Raw genomic sequence first — 14,255 nt, forward strand, 5'->3', positions numbered from 1 at the left:
GAATGTAAATTGGTTAAATGATTTACACTATTAACATTTATTTATAGTAAGAAATTTATTTGTTTGTTTGGGGTATGGTTGGAGTCTCGCGAATCGGATTTCGCGACACTCCATAACTGTCAAATGTTTATTTGTTTGTTCGTATTTAAATATGTTTAGGTAATTCAGAAGTAATCCATAATTTGTGTCTTCTATTACGTGAATCTTAAACATGATTTTACAGATAGTTTAAAAAAGTCGTTTAAAAAATAATTTTTAGACCTCATCCGTGGACTTTCTCCTGCTTTTGCTGAAGTAATTAGTGGATTGCAAGCGCAAGGTACTTTTTGTCTGAATTTCTTGCTTAAATTTGGGCTGATTTTCGGTTAACCTTCTCAAATATTTCAACTATTTTGAGATATTAGAAATACTTTAATTCTTAATTTTTATTACAAAAAATTAATGTCGTTGAATTAATATCAAAGAACTAATATCGTTGCAAAAAATCATTTGGAATGTGATAAAATTTTTCAGGCTTATGTCGTTTCCTTCCACAGAACCATTCCTCAGGCAGTTGGACAGTTTTTCTAAAAGCTGGATCTGCAAGCGAAGAATCTACAAAAATGATAGGTTCATTGCAAAAATTGCAGGTACATACTGAGTTTCTGGCAATAATTACGAATCTTGTTTTGATCCACACTAGAGATAACAATAACTACACAGTTAGCTTTTTTTTATTTTTTGCTTTTATTTTTTATGGAACCATCAACACTATTTTGTTTCATTGACAATTTTTGTATTACTTTATTAGTATCATCTACTTACCTGCAATCCATGTATCGATAGTGGCATCATGTGTGCTATATGTGTGCTATATACATGTGTGCTACTAAGCGTAGTACAGTTGCATGTGGTTTCTGGATAAGTTAGTACTGCAGAAATCCGCCAATTCATGGTAATTTATATCTCTCAATATGACATTGTGTTTTGATTGGTAAGACAGTAAAGTTTAGTTTCACTCTTTTTTCTTGATAAAATACATGAAATTTTAGTATTCATCATTTTCAATAGATAATTTATAAACAAACGCAGGAAGTGATGAAATACTACACTGGAAAAATAAAAGGGATCATAAAGAGAAAAACCATTGGTTAAAGTGATCCTAAAGGAATTCCAACTATTGGAAACTGTTGGTTATTAGAAATATTGACTAAAATATAGCCACATGTGGGAGTGGAAGGAAGATGAGAATAGAAGAAGGAAATGATAGACAAATATTAGGTATTCAAGGATAGAAGAGTTTTTCTGTGGTTATGTTAGACTGGAACAGGGCTCTGAAAGATTTTTATATTTGGTGTGGATGGTAACATCGGAGTAATATGAAGAAAATAATGACATTTTGAGTGATGTTATTTGATGGTTTGAACAAACATCAGTAAGTATGCGAGGTAGTCAGTATTAGTCGTATCATGTATTTCTCCTTTCATATGTAATTTTCCTACCGTCAGTCATCATCACTTGAAATATATCCGTTTTCAAGTGGTGTAAAAATGCTCATATAATCAGAACGAATTCTCGCATGTTTATGATGGTTATTTGCCCTATTTACTAGGAAATAACCTCGTTGAATATCTCCATTTTTTCCTTCAGTATTTTTTGAAGTCCTTTCGTAAATTCATTGGACTGCGAGGAAGTTTAATTTAGACGAACTAATAATGTGAATGGGCATATGTGTTTATATATGTATGTGTGTGTTTCATGATTTTCATAATTTATTTTCGTGGTATTCAAAATTTAGTATCATTCAAAAGAGATGAAGAACATGACACCTGTTTGATTGATGTTAATGTCTTGAATAGATATTTTGGTCGGTGTTTTTTCCAAGGGATTGTAAGGATAGCTAAAATATTCTGTAAATAAAATTTCATGTATTCATATTAGCTTGTATATACTTATTTCGAGTTACTTTTAACTTTTTTTGATTTATAAGAATTGTTCGGACGTCATCTGAGAAATTCTATTTCACGTATTTTCCTCCGTCTCTATCGAAGTTTTTGAAATGATCAAAATACGTTCATAATATCTTGTAGTTGTGATCACCACATGATTGTCAACCTTGCACTTTCGTTGACCGGTTTATGACATAACTTTTACTTTTTGGAGATAGTTTTTGTTTTTCTTAAAGAGTATTTTTTAGTGCTTGTCTTTAAGAGATTATAACATTTCGTATAATTTGAGCAAAGTTATTGTAAATATAATGAATAAAATGGGGATTGAAGATCTTCAGGCATACGTTTTTTTTTAAAACCGCTCAAACTTCATAAACATCTGCCTTACATCTGAACTGTCTCTTATATTTCTTTCGTTGATATCGATGCTTTTTTGACTAACCATATGTTTATTGCGATGTAATTTATGTCGAGGAAAACTAAATTCATCGAGGTTGAGAGGGAAAGGAAATGGGTAAAAAGTTGAGACAGAAATGCCGAACTATATGCGTTCATGTTACATGGATAAGTCGAGAAATTTTCGAAAGAAAAAACTTTTTGTTTTTTTCTCCTGTAAAAAAAGGGATATTTTCACAAAAATTTTTTCCACAATATCACACATCCGTCTTGTGAAATTTTTCATGCATTTAAGATTTTTAATTTGATGATTTCGTTCTCTTTTTTTAAGATCAAACTATTTGTTTGGTAACTCTTTCATCTTTCTTTTATTTATATTTTTTGTACATTTAAATCCAAATTTATATAATTGACGGAAAATCATGAAATTAAGCAGCCCTTACGTGTTTTTTGAACTATTTTGTATTCTTACTGTCCAGGAAATCCTTCCTTTCATTCTTAACTGAAAAAAAGTTAAAGAGAATGTTTGGAAAATTTGTTGAAGTATAAACATGTCCTTTACCAAAGATAATCATGATGTGATGATCAAGTTTTCGTTGCAGGACAAAGAACCGACCAAATTAAAAACAGAAACACTATCGAACAGTTTGCATGAGCAAAAATCGATGTCCAGTGTAAATTCACTATCCAGACGAGTAGGTTTATGTTGATCTTGATTTTTGAAATTTTCAAAATTTGAAAAGAAGGTTTTTTAAAAATTGAATCGGTTCATGGTTACCCAAGATTATAACTGAAGGTTAGGAGTTTCATAATCTGTTCATGGTTACCCAAGATTATAACTGAAAGGAGTTTCATTATTGGGGCCATGATTGGATTGAGTAGACGGGAAGAGGATAGAAAAAAATTTCTATTTAATGTTAGTATAGTTGAACGTGCTTGGCCTACAAGTTCTTTCGACTGAATTTTCGGGACGCAAGTGCTCAGATCTTCCATAATCTTAAATCAGCGCGATTTAGTGATCCATGTTATTATCGCTAGTAGTAGCCATGAAGTTCCGAATCATGCAATCGATGGATTTTTCCGTAATGTGTACTTTATTAGGTCTTTTGGAGTCGAATGCGGAACTGTGGTTTTTTGATATTTGAACTTTAGATTGTTTAATTCCAAATAAAACTATAAAGTTTTCTGGTGCAGGCTGAATAATTAACAAAGTATATGTTTATGCCAGCAAAAATTTTAATTTCTATTTTGTAAAATAAGGTATATTGTTTGTTTTCTTTTTTTTTTTTTTTTTGGTATTGAAGACCTTATGTTCAATAATATAGTAGGAGATGACCAATATGCGGTTTTTTGAAATGTCAAAGGTGGCTGACTTCCACATATATGGTTCCGTTCACTTTCGGACCTCTAAATTGAACAAATAATTGACAAAAAAAATTCCATTTTCACAAGTTTCAGGAACGAGATCCGGAAATTGTAATGGTCAGTATTAATCGTGGTACTGGTGGAATCGGATTAAGTATTGTAGCTGCTCAGGTACATTTTATATTACGTTTTAAAAATTTCCTCTCTTATGATCGACATTTTAATATGATCATAAATATTTTTTCGTTTTCTTGTATCCTGCCATTATTACCTTTTTTCGTTCAGATGAACGAAAGATGCTATAAAATTTTATTACCAAATGGAATTCTCGCTGGAATTTCTTAATTTCTTTTCTCTCATCTATACTTTCTTGTAAAGATGACTTTATTTAAATAGCATTTTTCAACACAGCAAATGACATTGTTATGAAATGAAGGACAAAAAACTGTAACCGAAACTCAATGTTCATAAATCAACTTTCTCCAACTTTAGAAATTGAAATACTCCTAAAGGAAAAAAACACTCGGAGTAAGAAGAGAAGGAGGAGGAAAGATTAAGTATATGTTAATTCTTATTCCCTGTATTGCTACTGTTTCTCCCTTTTATTACGGAAAATCAAATCCACATTTTCTTCCTTCTTTCTTTGTTGTCTTTTTCAGTCCCCCTTACTCCGTTATTTTTACTTTCCTTAAATTCTGCCATTTTAAATGCGAATTAGAAGGGTAGTGATAGAACAGTCAGTGAAAAAAGAACAGTATATGTATGCATATCATGTAACGATATCTAAAATTACATCGACGATGGAAAATTTTCCTTATCATTACCAATCTATAACATATCAAGGATAACATTAGTAAGCGTTGTATCTGTACATACTGTCATCAGTTATCTACCAACTTTTTATCTTATAGAATACTTTATGTAATGCATCAAAGTCATAACCGCTGAAATAATAGTTTAATACCTTGATGATATCTCATATAACCTACTTTACACAGCAAAATTGCTCCTTTCACTGTTATACATTTATGTAATACCTCCGTATAATCCTTAATACTTATCATTTTAATCTTCTGTTCTAAAAGACCTCTGCTCATTTGGCTTTATTACTTCACATACGTACAATTCGTGCCTATTTCACTTTTCTAATATTTTACCTTGCTCTCTATCTGCCTATATATTTGAAAATTTACTAAAAGTCAAAGAAAGAAATTTTAAAAAGTTAGGAAATCAAGCAAAAAGGAAAGAAAAAATTGATTTCAATCTGTCATTTCATCTTTCCTGTCAATCGTGCTGTTTATCATTGATCGCTGACTTATTTCTTTATTCTCATCGCTTTCACAAACGGATCTAATAATTTATTCAGCATTTTTTTGTTGTCTGAAAGAAATATTAACTGATATTCTGCACTTTCTATTTCTACAGTCATTTGTAAAATGATGTTTTGCGTGGTTCAGGGAATTGGAGAACGTTCTATTGGTATTTATGTAAAGAAAGTTGTGGATAATAGCGCCGCACATCGGGTATGTGCTCATTTTTCTGTTTCTGTTGCTTCAATGGAAGACTCTGATATGTTTTTGTGAAACTCTTTTGTCTAAAACTTCTTTATATCATTCATTACAGACCTATATAATAAAGTTATTAGGTTGTATAAGATGCATACAGACTTATTAGATGTGTAAATGAGGTAGTGATTCTAAAAATTTTTAAGCCAGGTATATCGACCACTTTTCAGAAGCATCGTATGTTAAATCTGAAATAAAGAGTTTTTAAACTTATTACTACCAAATAAAACGCATAATTTGAAATTTTGAGAGCTAAAAAGCTGTTAATTTCAAGGATGGTCGCCTTGAATCTGGAGATCAGCTACTTTCTGTCAATGGCCAGTCACTTATTGGCATCAGCCAAGAAGAGTATGTTTTGAAATGTATTATTAGATTTCGTTTTTTATTTGGTAGAAACTAAAAACTTTGGTTTAATTAAAGAGATAAATGGTATTAAATTATCAGGGAGATTCCAAGTTAATGCGTTTATTCGTTCTCATGAGTGCTTAACAACTTTTTATTATGATTAGGATAATTTTTTCCTAAAGTTATCTGTTGATCAAAAAAAATCGTTGGTCCTTTAAGTTTTATGGGTCTTTTTTTTCTCAATTCGTATCCTCTAAGTGCGATCATTTTTCACTATTATTCTAAGCATATGAAGGTTTTTTGAGATATGTGTTATAGCAATTTTAAGAACATTTTCTACGCAATTTTTTATACTCTCAAGGATGAACGGATGATAACGATATGGTTAGAAAAGAAGAATTGGTGACAAGGCTGTTGTCACCTAGCGGACATTATGCATTTGCAAAACGAGAAAATTAGTATTTTCAACAATGAATTAAATTATTCAATTATTTTTAGAGCGGCATCGAAAATGTCCTCGAGTGGACCGATCGTATCGTTTGAGGTATACAAACATGCCGCACGATACAATGGTCTGTACGAATGGTTAAATAATCCTCCACAAACACAAGTATCATCATCAGGCATCCATTCTGTTGTACAGGTCACTCTTTCTGAGACCCATTTCTTTCTTTTCTGATTTTGCCTCTTCCTTTCTCCCTCCTTTTTCGTTGGTTGAGGATAAAATACACACCGATGTGTATAAGACAATCGCCGAAGAACGAAGAAAATCCTTTGTACCCCATTGACTATTTTATCCATATTAGAGGTACGTGTCTTTCTACATTCACGATATTGTACGAAATTGTCGCAATATATTACAATTTTGATTCGGTAATCCATAACAGTTTACCCTAGATACAGTGAAATTATAAAGATGCAACCTCCTAAGAACTATTTCTATCGTTTGAGAAAGAACTCTAAGTTAGGTGTGCGGTGATATAATGCGTTTATGCCCCCAAAACAAGCCGGGAACATTATTTATGGCATAAAAGATTTGAATAAGCCGAGAAGACATTGTCCGCGCGTTTATCATTAAAAGCAAAATAATTAGCAGAATTACCGGAACTTGTCGCCAGTATTTATAAGTTATTGTGTTGTAGGCAGGTCAACTACCTCCTGCTCAACAGTCGACCATGCCAAATTCTTCGGAAAATGCAACTGTTTACGGTAACCATATGCATTTGTCATTGTTAATTCTCTAAAATCTTATATTGAAGAATTCCTCGTAATTCCACTCCTGGATAACTTATTATAGCAATTTTAGCTTTGCCAGTTGCTGGTTGAAAACAAGAGCACATTCTTCCAATAAATTTTATTTCAAAATTAACAAATAATCTTTTATGAATCGAATTAAAGATTAAGTTTTGTCACAACTTAATCCGTTTTACTCAATGCTTTTGTACTGTTTATTATTTTGCGTTATTTGTTTTACAAAACAATAATTTTAAAATTTTTGGGCACATGTATTTATATTGAAATTTGTCTTAATGTTTTAAAATTTTATAATTTCTGTCATATGTGAGTCATAATATACATCTATTATATTGTTTTGCATGTTACAGCTGCTAATACTCAGCGATTTTCACGCCAAAATTCAGCTACATCCATGGCTTCTAATTATTCCAGTAATTCCCATTTCAACGTAATGATATCATCTCTTTCTGAAAGCGTTCAGTTTACAGACTTTTTTTGATTATTTCATTGTCTAAAGAATTCATCGACTGTTGAATGTGGTACTTTCGTTGTTATTGAGACATGTTCATAGGTCATAGGTTAAGGGACAACCATATCAGCTTTGCCAGTCCTATGCTAATTATCTTTTCTTCAACATCATTTGTTACAGAAACATTTTATAGAAATCATTTCCGGTGCACTAATTATATTTTTTTTCCAGAAACCTGCCCGTAACGGATATCCTGGGGCGACGAATAACAGTACTTATCGGACACGACTGCAAGATGGTTCTATTACTGCAACCAATCAGCAACCCATCAAAAGTCGTTCAGCTTCAACATCTGACATTTATCAGAATCCGGTCTAGTTTATCAGTTCTCAATATCTTGCAAGAAATATACATGTTTTTTATTTTCTATTTTTGATCTTCATTTTCAGGTTGACAAAGCACTGACGATATCTCTGACATCGTTGCAGCCATCTTCTGGTGCTACAACTGCTCCAGTACATTGTGAAAAATGTCAAACAAGTACAAACTCTCAACGTAGTACCATGCCATCTCATTATCGGAATGTTCGTCCCATCGTTATTCAACCTTCACGTCCCACGCCATCGCCAACTGTACGTCAACAGCAACAGCAGTGTCATTCACGATCACATTCTCCATCTCATTTTTATGCCAATTCGGCTTTGTCCTCTTCCAATCATTGCCATAATTCAGCACTGAAAAACGCTCTATCAGTAGGTTTTTTTTTCCTTTCTTTGAAAATTTCATTACCTTTGTGCTTATCCTTTTACTTTAACTATATCTCCACCGTTGCTGTCGTATTACCTTATATATCTTGGATATTTCATGTCAGTGTTGCATAAGCAACGTTTCTTTTTGTACTGTTTTTTTTCCTGTACTATCGTTTTCTTCTTTTTTTGTTGAATTTTCTTTGCATGGTACGAGAATGCTCCTTCAGCTCATTTAGTAGAACTTCTAAAGCAACCTTTACCTTAACAGAGTTTAATTTATCACTAAAATCAAACTCGAAGTTTGAAAGAAAAATGGGAATTTTAGTATTTTAAAAATTCAGCTTTGAATTCAGAAACTAGGAAATTTGGAGTTTGTACTGGCTTTACTTCTTTCCCCAATTTCGATTCTCTTCATTCTTCTCTTTGTTTATTTGTTTGTTTGCAGTCCGAATATGTTCTGTCAAGTGCATCGTCGTCACCGATTACCGATTATGCAAATTTACCCTTGATCGAAGACCATTCTACTTTCGAATCATCCTATTCTTCTACCTCTACCCGTAGCATCCTTCCGTATCAGCGTCCTTTTCCACACAGTTCTACTCAGCAACAGTTTGAGGCTTCACGAACTGTTAGTACAAATCTCACGTTACGTGAACAGAATTCGGTTGCTTCCACGTCATCGCACGATTCTACACGATCATCAGCTGTTGCTGTAGCACAAGAACCAAGAATGGTGATGGATGAATGTCCAGGACGTCGGTTTACGAAGAAAGCACCACCTGTACCACCCAAGCGTCATATCACTGTAGGTTTTTTTTTTTCTGTATGGTTTTCTTTTTCCCCTCATTGTTTTTGGTTTGCCTCAAAATCTGGTATCTGATTACCTGAACTTTTTTTTACGAAGTACTACCTGAACTTTTTTACGAAGTTTGTAGTTTTTGTAGTTTTATACTTCGCTGTGTCATAATATACGAATTATCGATTTTTTCCGAAATCTTTCATCTAAACTCTTGCACATTTTCCTGTCCTCATTCTTTAAAAAAAAAAACAACAGAAATTTCTAAAAAAAAAAATTTGAAAAAAAGAAATTTGTGGTCTTAACATTTCGTATTCTGCAGAGGCGAGATGAGTTAAACAAGCAGCTGGATGAGCTTGAATCAAAAGGTTCTGCAATGACTGAGGCAGATCATCAAAAGTATCGTGAGCTTGTTAACGAGTTAGCAAAAATTCGCATACCATTTCCGATTGAATCAAATTCAAGCAAGAACATCGTTGAACAAGAGGAATCGAAATCCCAAATGCGAGAAATCGTTATACCTGCCAGACAGAATGATTGCTGCTTTGAACGACCGGAAAACTTACCAACATTTGAAAAATGTGAAAAGACATCAATAAAATTAGGTTGGTAGGAATTCACATTAGATTTTAGTTTATTTTCTCCATTTGAATTCTTGCATAAACATGACTGGTTTTTTATATGTCTGATTTTAGATAATATTTTCAGAAGTTGATGAAGTGGGAAAAATACCTGAACAGCAGAAGCTAAATACTCTTGCAGTTGATGCAGAAAGATTTCTGGAAGAAAAGAAAGATTCTTTGTTGACTAAGTATGTTTTCTTGATTTATATAATATTCAATTTTTCTACGTCTCAGAAGATCAAGGATTACCACAGTAAACTTCATTTTTAATAATGCCTTTGTGTTTCATCATATATTTGTAAAATTTAGTCATGTTCAAAATTTTGTTCAGTGAGAATTCCGATGAAACGGTAACAAAGAAAAAGGGAGTACAGTGGGATGACAAAGTCGCAGAAAATCATGGGAAAACACATTCCAACGGTGATAATAAGCTTATTTACGATGATGACGATCAACCGGAACCAAGAGCTCAAGTAAATTTTTTTGTTCATAAAATAAAAACTGTGATAATATTTCACTTGTTTCTTGATTTAATCTATCATGAAAGTCGCGTATTATTATCCATGATATCTTCTGAGAAAAATAAAACTCTTAGTTCTTTTTATGTGACCATTCAAGGATTGTTAACAATAATTAAATAGTATTAAATATTTAAATAAATATTAAATAATTAAATATTAAATAATTTAAATATTAAATAATTAAATAGTAGTTGTGTTTGACACGAAGGTATGATGCATAATTATCGTCGTAGCACCGATAAAAACAATTTCTTGATCATTAATTTCTTTTGTTGTTAGCATGTTATATGTTCAGAAGAAAAAGAAAGCTTGTAAACATCGTCTTATCACTTCAGGTACTTGGCACTCATGAAATATATCGAGATCCACGACAGGCACGCCTTATTGAATTGGAAGCAAAACAACATGCAGCAAAAGAAGCAAAGGTGATTTTTCGACTTCAACTAAAAAATTTGGTCTCCATTGGTGGTTGTTTATAGCTGACTCAGTAAAATAGTGGGACGTGGATGCAGACTATGCGACCTTTATATTTCTTAATATTAATCCTCTTGGGATGTAGCAGGAATTCAAAAAATCTTAATTCAGAAAAGGTTTAATTCATCTACTTTTCGAAATCATTTTTCTTCAGATTGATGGTTCCAAATTAGGATTCCGCGATAAAATGCAGCTCTTTGCGGAGCAGATCGGTGAGAAAGCTCTGAAGAATCGTTACAAAGCATCCACTATACAGCGTGAAATCGAGCAAACAATGGATGATTTATGAAATTCTTCCCTGAATATTGGACTTAGTTAATAAGTACAACGCCATAAAAATGAAGTACAAACATTGTGTATGATTTCTTCTTCTGAGAAAAACAGTTCCGTTTATGTGACAATTCAAAGACTGATTATTAAATGGTAGTTGTGTTTGATACATGAAATATGCATAATTATCGTCGTGATACTGACAAAAACAATTTCCTGATCCATTAATTTCTTTTTCTTTGTTCTTTTGTGTTAGTATGCTATATGATCAGAAGAAAAGGGAAGCATGCAGTCATCAATCTTATCCATATTTTAATTGATTTTTGATGAAATTTAAACACTTCGAAATATACTACTTATTGTCATAGAGATCATTGGCATTGAGACTTAATAGCAAAATACATCAAATTGCTTATGATGACTTTTTTGTTTGTTCTCTAATTAATAACTTTACATACTATATTCTCATTTAAGCAATGGTTTATTCTGAAAACCAACAGAATTTCAATGTAATTTTTTCCCAAAAGTTGTGTCTTATAAATATCATCCAGAAATCTATGTTCTCCAAGATTTTAGCTTTATTGTTCATATATACTTTATATATATATATATATACATATATATATATATATACTTTTTTTATATTTATTTATAGCAATATTAATTGCTTCTAATCATTTTTTATTTTGTTAATATTGCGTGTATTACATATCTCTTATATCATCTCACACGTGGGTCTCAATAACCTTAGTTGTCTTTGTTTAAAATTCTTACATTATTTTATTTATACAATCATGAATTTTATGGTCGTTTATTTACTTTGCAATTTTGGAATCATTTTATATTTTCATTCCGCCCTTACTCGTTTTGCCTTTTTTTGCCGTTTATACTATTTTTTTGCATATATAAATATTTTTTTTTAAATTCATTTCTATTTTGATATATATATCTCTCTGCATTCCTCTAATCTACATTTGGGAAGTCAGAATTTTTTCCTGGAGTTTAGACTTGATCTAACTTTAGAAATTGAACCTTTTTCAAGTGTATTTTTCTTGTACTAAATAATACGATTTATCGGTTAACCTTGAGAACCTCCTTCATATATATCATTCTAAACTGTAGGCATTATCGTGAAGACACCAGTGATCAGTGATTAAGTTACTGTTTCGATTACTTCCTGATCATTTTCGAGAAAGGTAATTCATACTGCTTATCAAACCGCATCTTACTTTATAGCATTAGGAGATATATGTATATGAAAATTCTGTATAGGAAAGTTTCAGCAAAGGTAGTTAACTTGGATTATCAAGTGAACAAATAATTCTTCAAGAGGTAATTATCACTTAAAATTCGTATAGATTTGTTGTTTGACATTAAATATTTGCTAAATTTAAATGGTTTTTTTTTTTTTTGGTACATTTCCATTAAGTAGCAACAACAAGTGACTAGTAACAATACTTCGGCTTCTAATGCATGTTATTTTACCACAAATTTGAATTCAAAATTTCTTCCTGCATTTATAATTGAATTTCCTGTTTTTGTTTTTTTTTCTTTTTGCCAAGTAAATTTATCATTTCATCCTTATCGTCGCATATCTCTTGCAATAGTTTTCAAAAATATTGCAAATAATTATCATAGACATTTGCTATTCTTATATGCTATGGCTTTTTTTTCCTTTCTTTCAAATCATTCGAAAATTTTTGCATTTTATTCATTTTGAAAATGTTCTCCGCTTAGTATTGCTAACATATTTGTACACCTAAATAATGAAATGAGAATGCATATCGTTAATTAGTTTCCCAAATAACTATCTTGTAATCATTATTTTGTTTTTTTCTTTTTTGCTCACATAATTTGATTTACTTATTTTATCGCAATTTTTATTAATAAATTTACGATGATTTTTAGCTATGTAATTTTTTAAAATAATTCAAAAAAGCAAAATTTCAAAAAAAACAAATTGTCGTCAGCATTATCAATATACACGAGCTATTTTGATATGATAAAAATTAGAGGAAAAAGGGGTATGTATAAATTTAGTTGTTGAGAAATGATGTAGTGATATATGTGATACTGTAAGTGACACAGGACTGAATAAGATTCAAAAAGTGTAGTGTTGATTGGTTTTGTTCATTATGTCATCTAGATTAGGTGAAGTTTTTGTTTTTTGCAACCTGTTTATTCTCTTTACTTCAGCACTTCCTGATACCATCCCTTGTCCTGTTTCCTTCATCCTATTATATTCAGAAAGTAGAAAATTTATGACAGTGATTAAATTTTCATTTTTCCTTGCTTTAAGATTCTGACAATTGTACTATAGGGTACAGTACACATGCCGTATACATATTGCGATACAGCGTATGCAGGCAGGTGTGTATGAATACATAGGTACTGTTATATATACAGTAAAAGTGTATGCATACGGTACATATGTTGTTTTAAATATGCAAAATACCATGAAGCATTTGATTGGTGCCAAAAGTATGTTTTAGGAATTTTATTCCACACGGAGTTATTTCACGATAACAGCAAATTTACAGTATTAACATTTAATCAAGTATGAAGATATGCATATACATATATATTTCAAATTAATTACCTAAGATTTTACAGTTTAAATCAAATTTAAATGGTATTTTATTTCATTTTAATTACTGCGATAATTTCAATTATATATTTGTTATGGATACTGTTTTCACTTTTTTTTTATTAGGTTGTTTTTGCAAGATTAGAATTTTCAATAATTATCGTATTTCGTCAGTAATTATCATATTTATAGTTTTCCTATCAATAATTATCATATTTTGACATTAAATAGGATTTATCTAAAATCAATTAACCATTTAAAATTATCCAATTTATGGTAATTTCGTTAGGTACATTTTTTGACAATAAAGTAAAAAAAATTAAACCAATAAGTATACATGAAATTTTAAACAAACAATATCAATTCAAAAAATTGGAAATTTAAACAGTACTTTTAAATCACCTATTTGATTTGCCACAACTATAAAATTCATTCCTGATTTATTATTAAAAAATAAGGATTAAATCACAGTATAGGGAATGCAAAGTATATATATATATATGTGTATAAAATTTTTTTCCAAAAAAAAAAATAAATGACACCTGTTTTCATTAAAACTAATTTGGAACAAAACGGTAATTGAAATATGGCAAAAAATTTCACAAATTCGATATTGAAATTATAATTCTTTTTTGAAATTACAAAACTTTAAAGAAAATTAAATGCTTGTGCATGCTTATATTATTAGTTTAGCTAACTATCTTATATGAAATTTTAATATAAAAAGTTTAAATTCGAACTAAAGCGATTATATTAAATTAGTTGTTTATTTTAAAATTCATTTTGCTTGCTAGAATTTATGCTAACAATTGATAACATTTCGAATTCATTGTTATAAAGATCAGCGGATTAAATGATTGCTTGAAAGAAATAAATGCTTCTATATATATATATATATATATATATATGTCTTCTATATATATATATATAT

General features: G+C 30.7%; 1 protein-coding gene across 1 annotated transcript in view; it reads left to right on the plus strand.

The window, feature by feature from the left end:
• Window positions 1-10,853, plus strand: part of LOAG_18317 (AF-6 protein) — a 16,333-nt gene extending 5,480 nt beyond the window's left edge. Inside the window, exons 8-24 of the mRNA XM_020450979.1 lie at window positions 260-319; window positions 514-629; window positions 2,927-3,019; window positions 3,783-3,860; window positions 5,147-5,212; window positions 5,529-5,602; window positions 6,098-6,242; window positions 6,742-6,808; window positions 7,204-7,283; window positions 7,536-7,676; window positions 7,754-8,056; window positions 8,499-8,858; window positions 9,172-9,454; window positions 9,558-9,660; window positions 9,804-9,945; window positions 10,329-10,418; window positions 10,622-10,853. Coding sequence (XP_020305286.1) covers window positions 260-319; window positions 514-629; window positions 2,927-3,019; window positions 3,783-3,860; window positions 5,147-5,212; window positions 5,529-5,602; window positions 6,098-6,242; window positions 6,742-6,808; window positions 7,204-7,283; window positions 7,536-7,676; window positions 7,754-8,056; window positions 8,499-8,858; window positions 9,172-9,454; window positions 9,558-9,660; window positions 9,804-9,945; window positions 10,329-10,418; window positions 10,622-10,756 — 2,336 coding nt within the window. The 3' untranslated portion in view covers window positions 10,757-10,853. The remainder of the gene's footprint in view (window positions 1-259; window positions 320-513; window positions 630-2,926; window positions 3,020-3,782; window positions 3,861-5,146; window positions 5,213-5,528; window positions 5,603-6,097; window positions 6,243-6,741; window positions 6,809-7,203; window positions 7,284-7,535; window positions 7,677-7,753; window positions 8,057-8,498; window positions 8,859-9,171; window positions 9,455-9,557; window positions 9,661-9,803; window positions 9,946-10,328; window positions 10,419-10,621) is intronic.
• Window positions 10,854-14,255: the final 3,402 nt, after the last annotated feature.

This window comes from Loa loa (genome assembly GCF_000183805.2).
Source record: "Loa loa unplaced genomic scaffold supercont3.260, whole genome shotgun sequence".
Taxonomy (NCBI): domain Eukaryota; kingdom Metazoa; phylum Nematoda; class Chromadorea; order Rhabditida; family Onchocercidae; genus Loa; species Loa loa.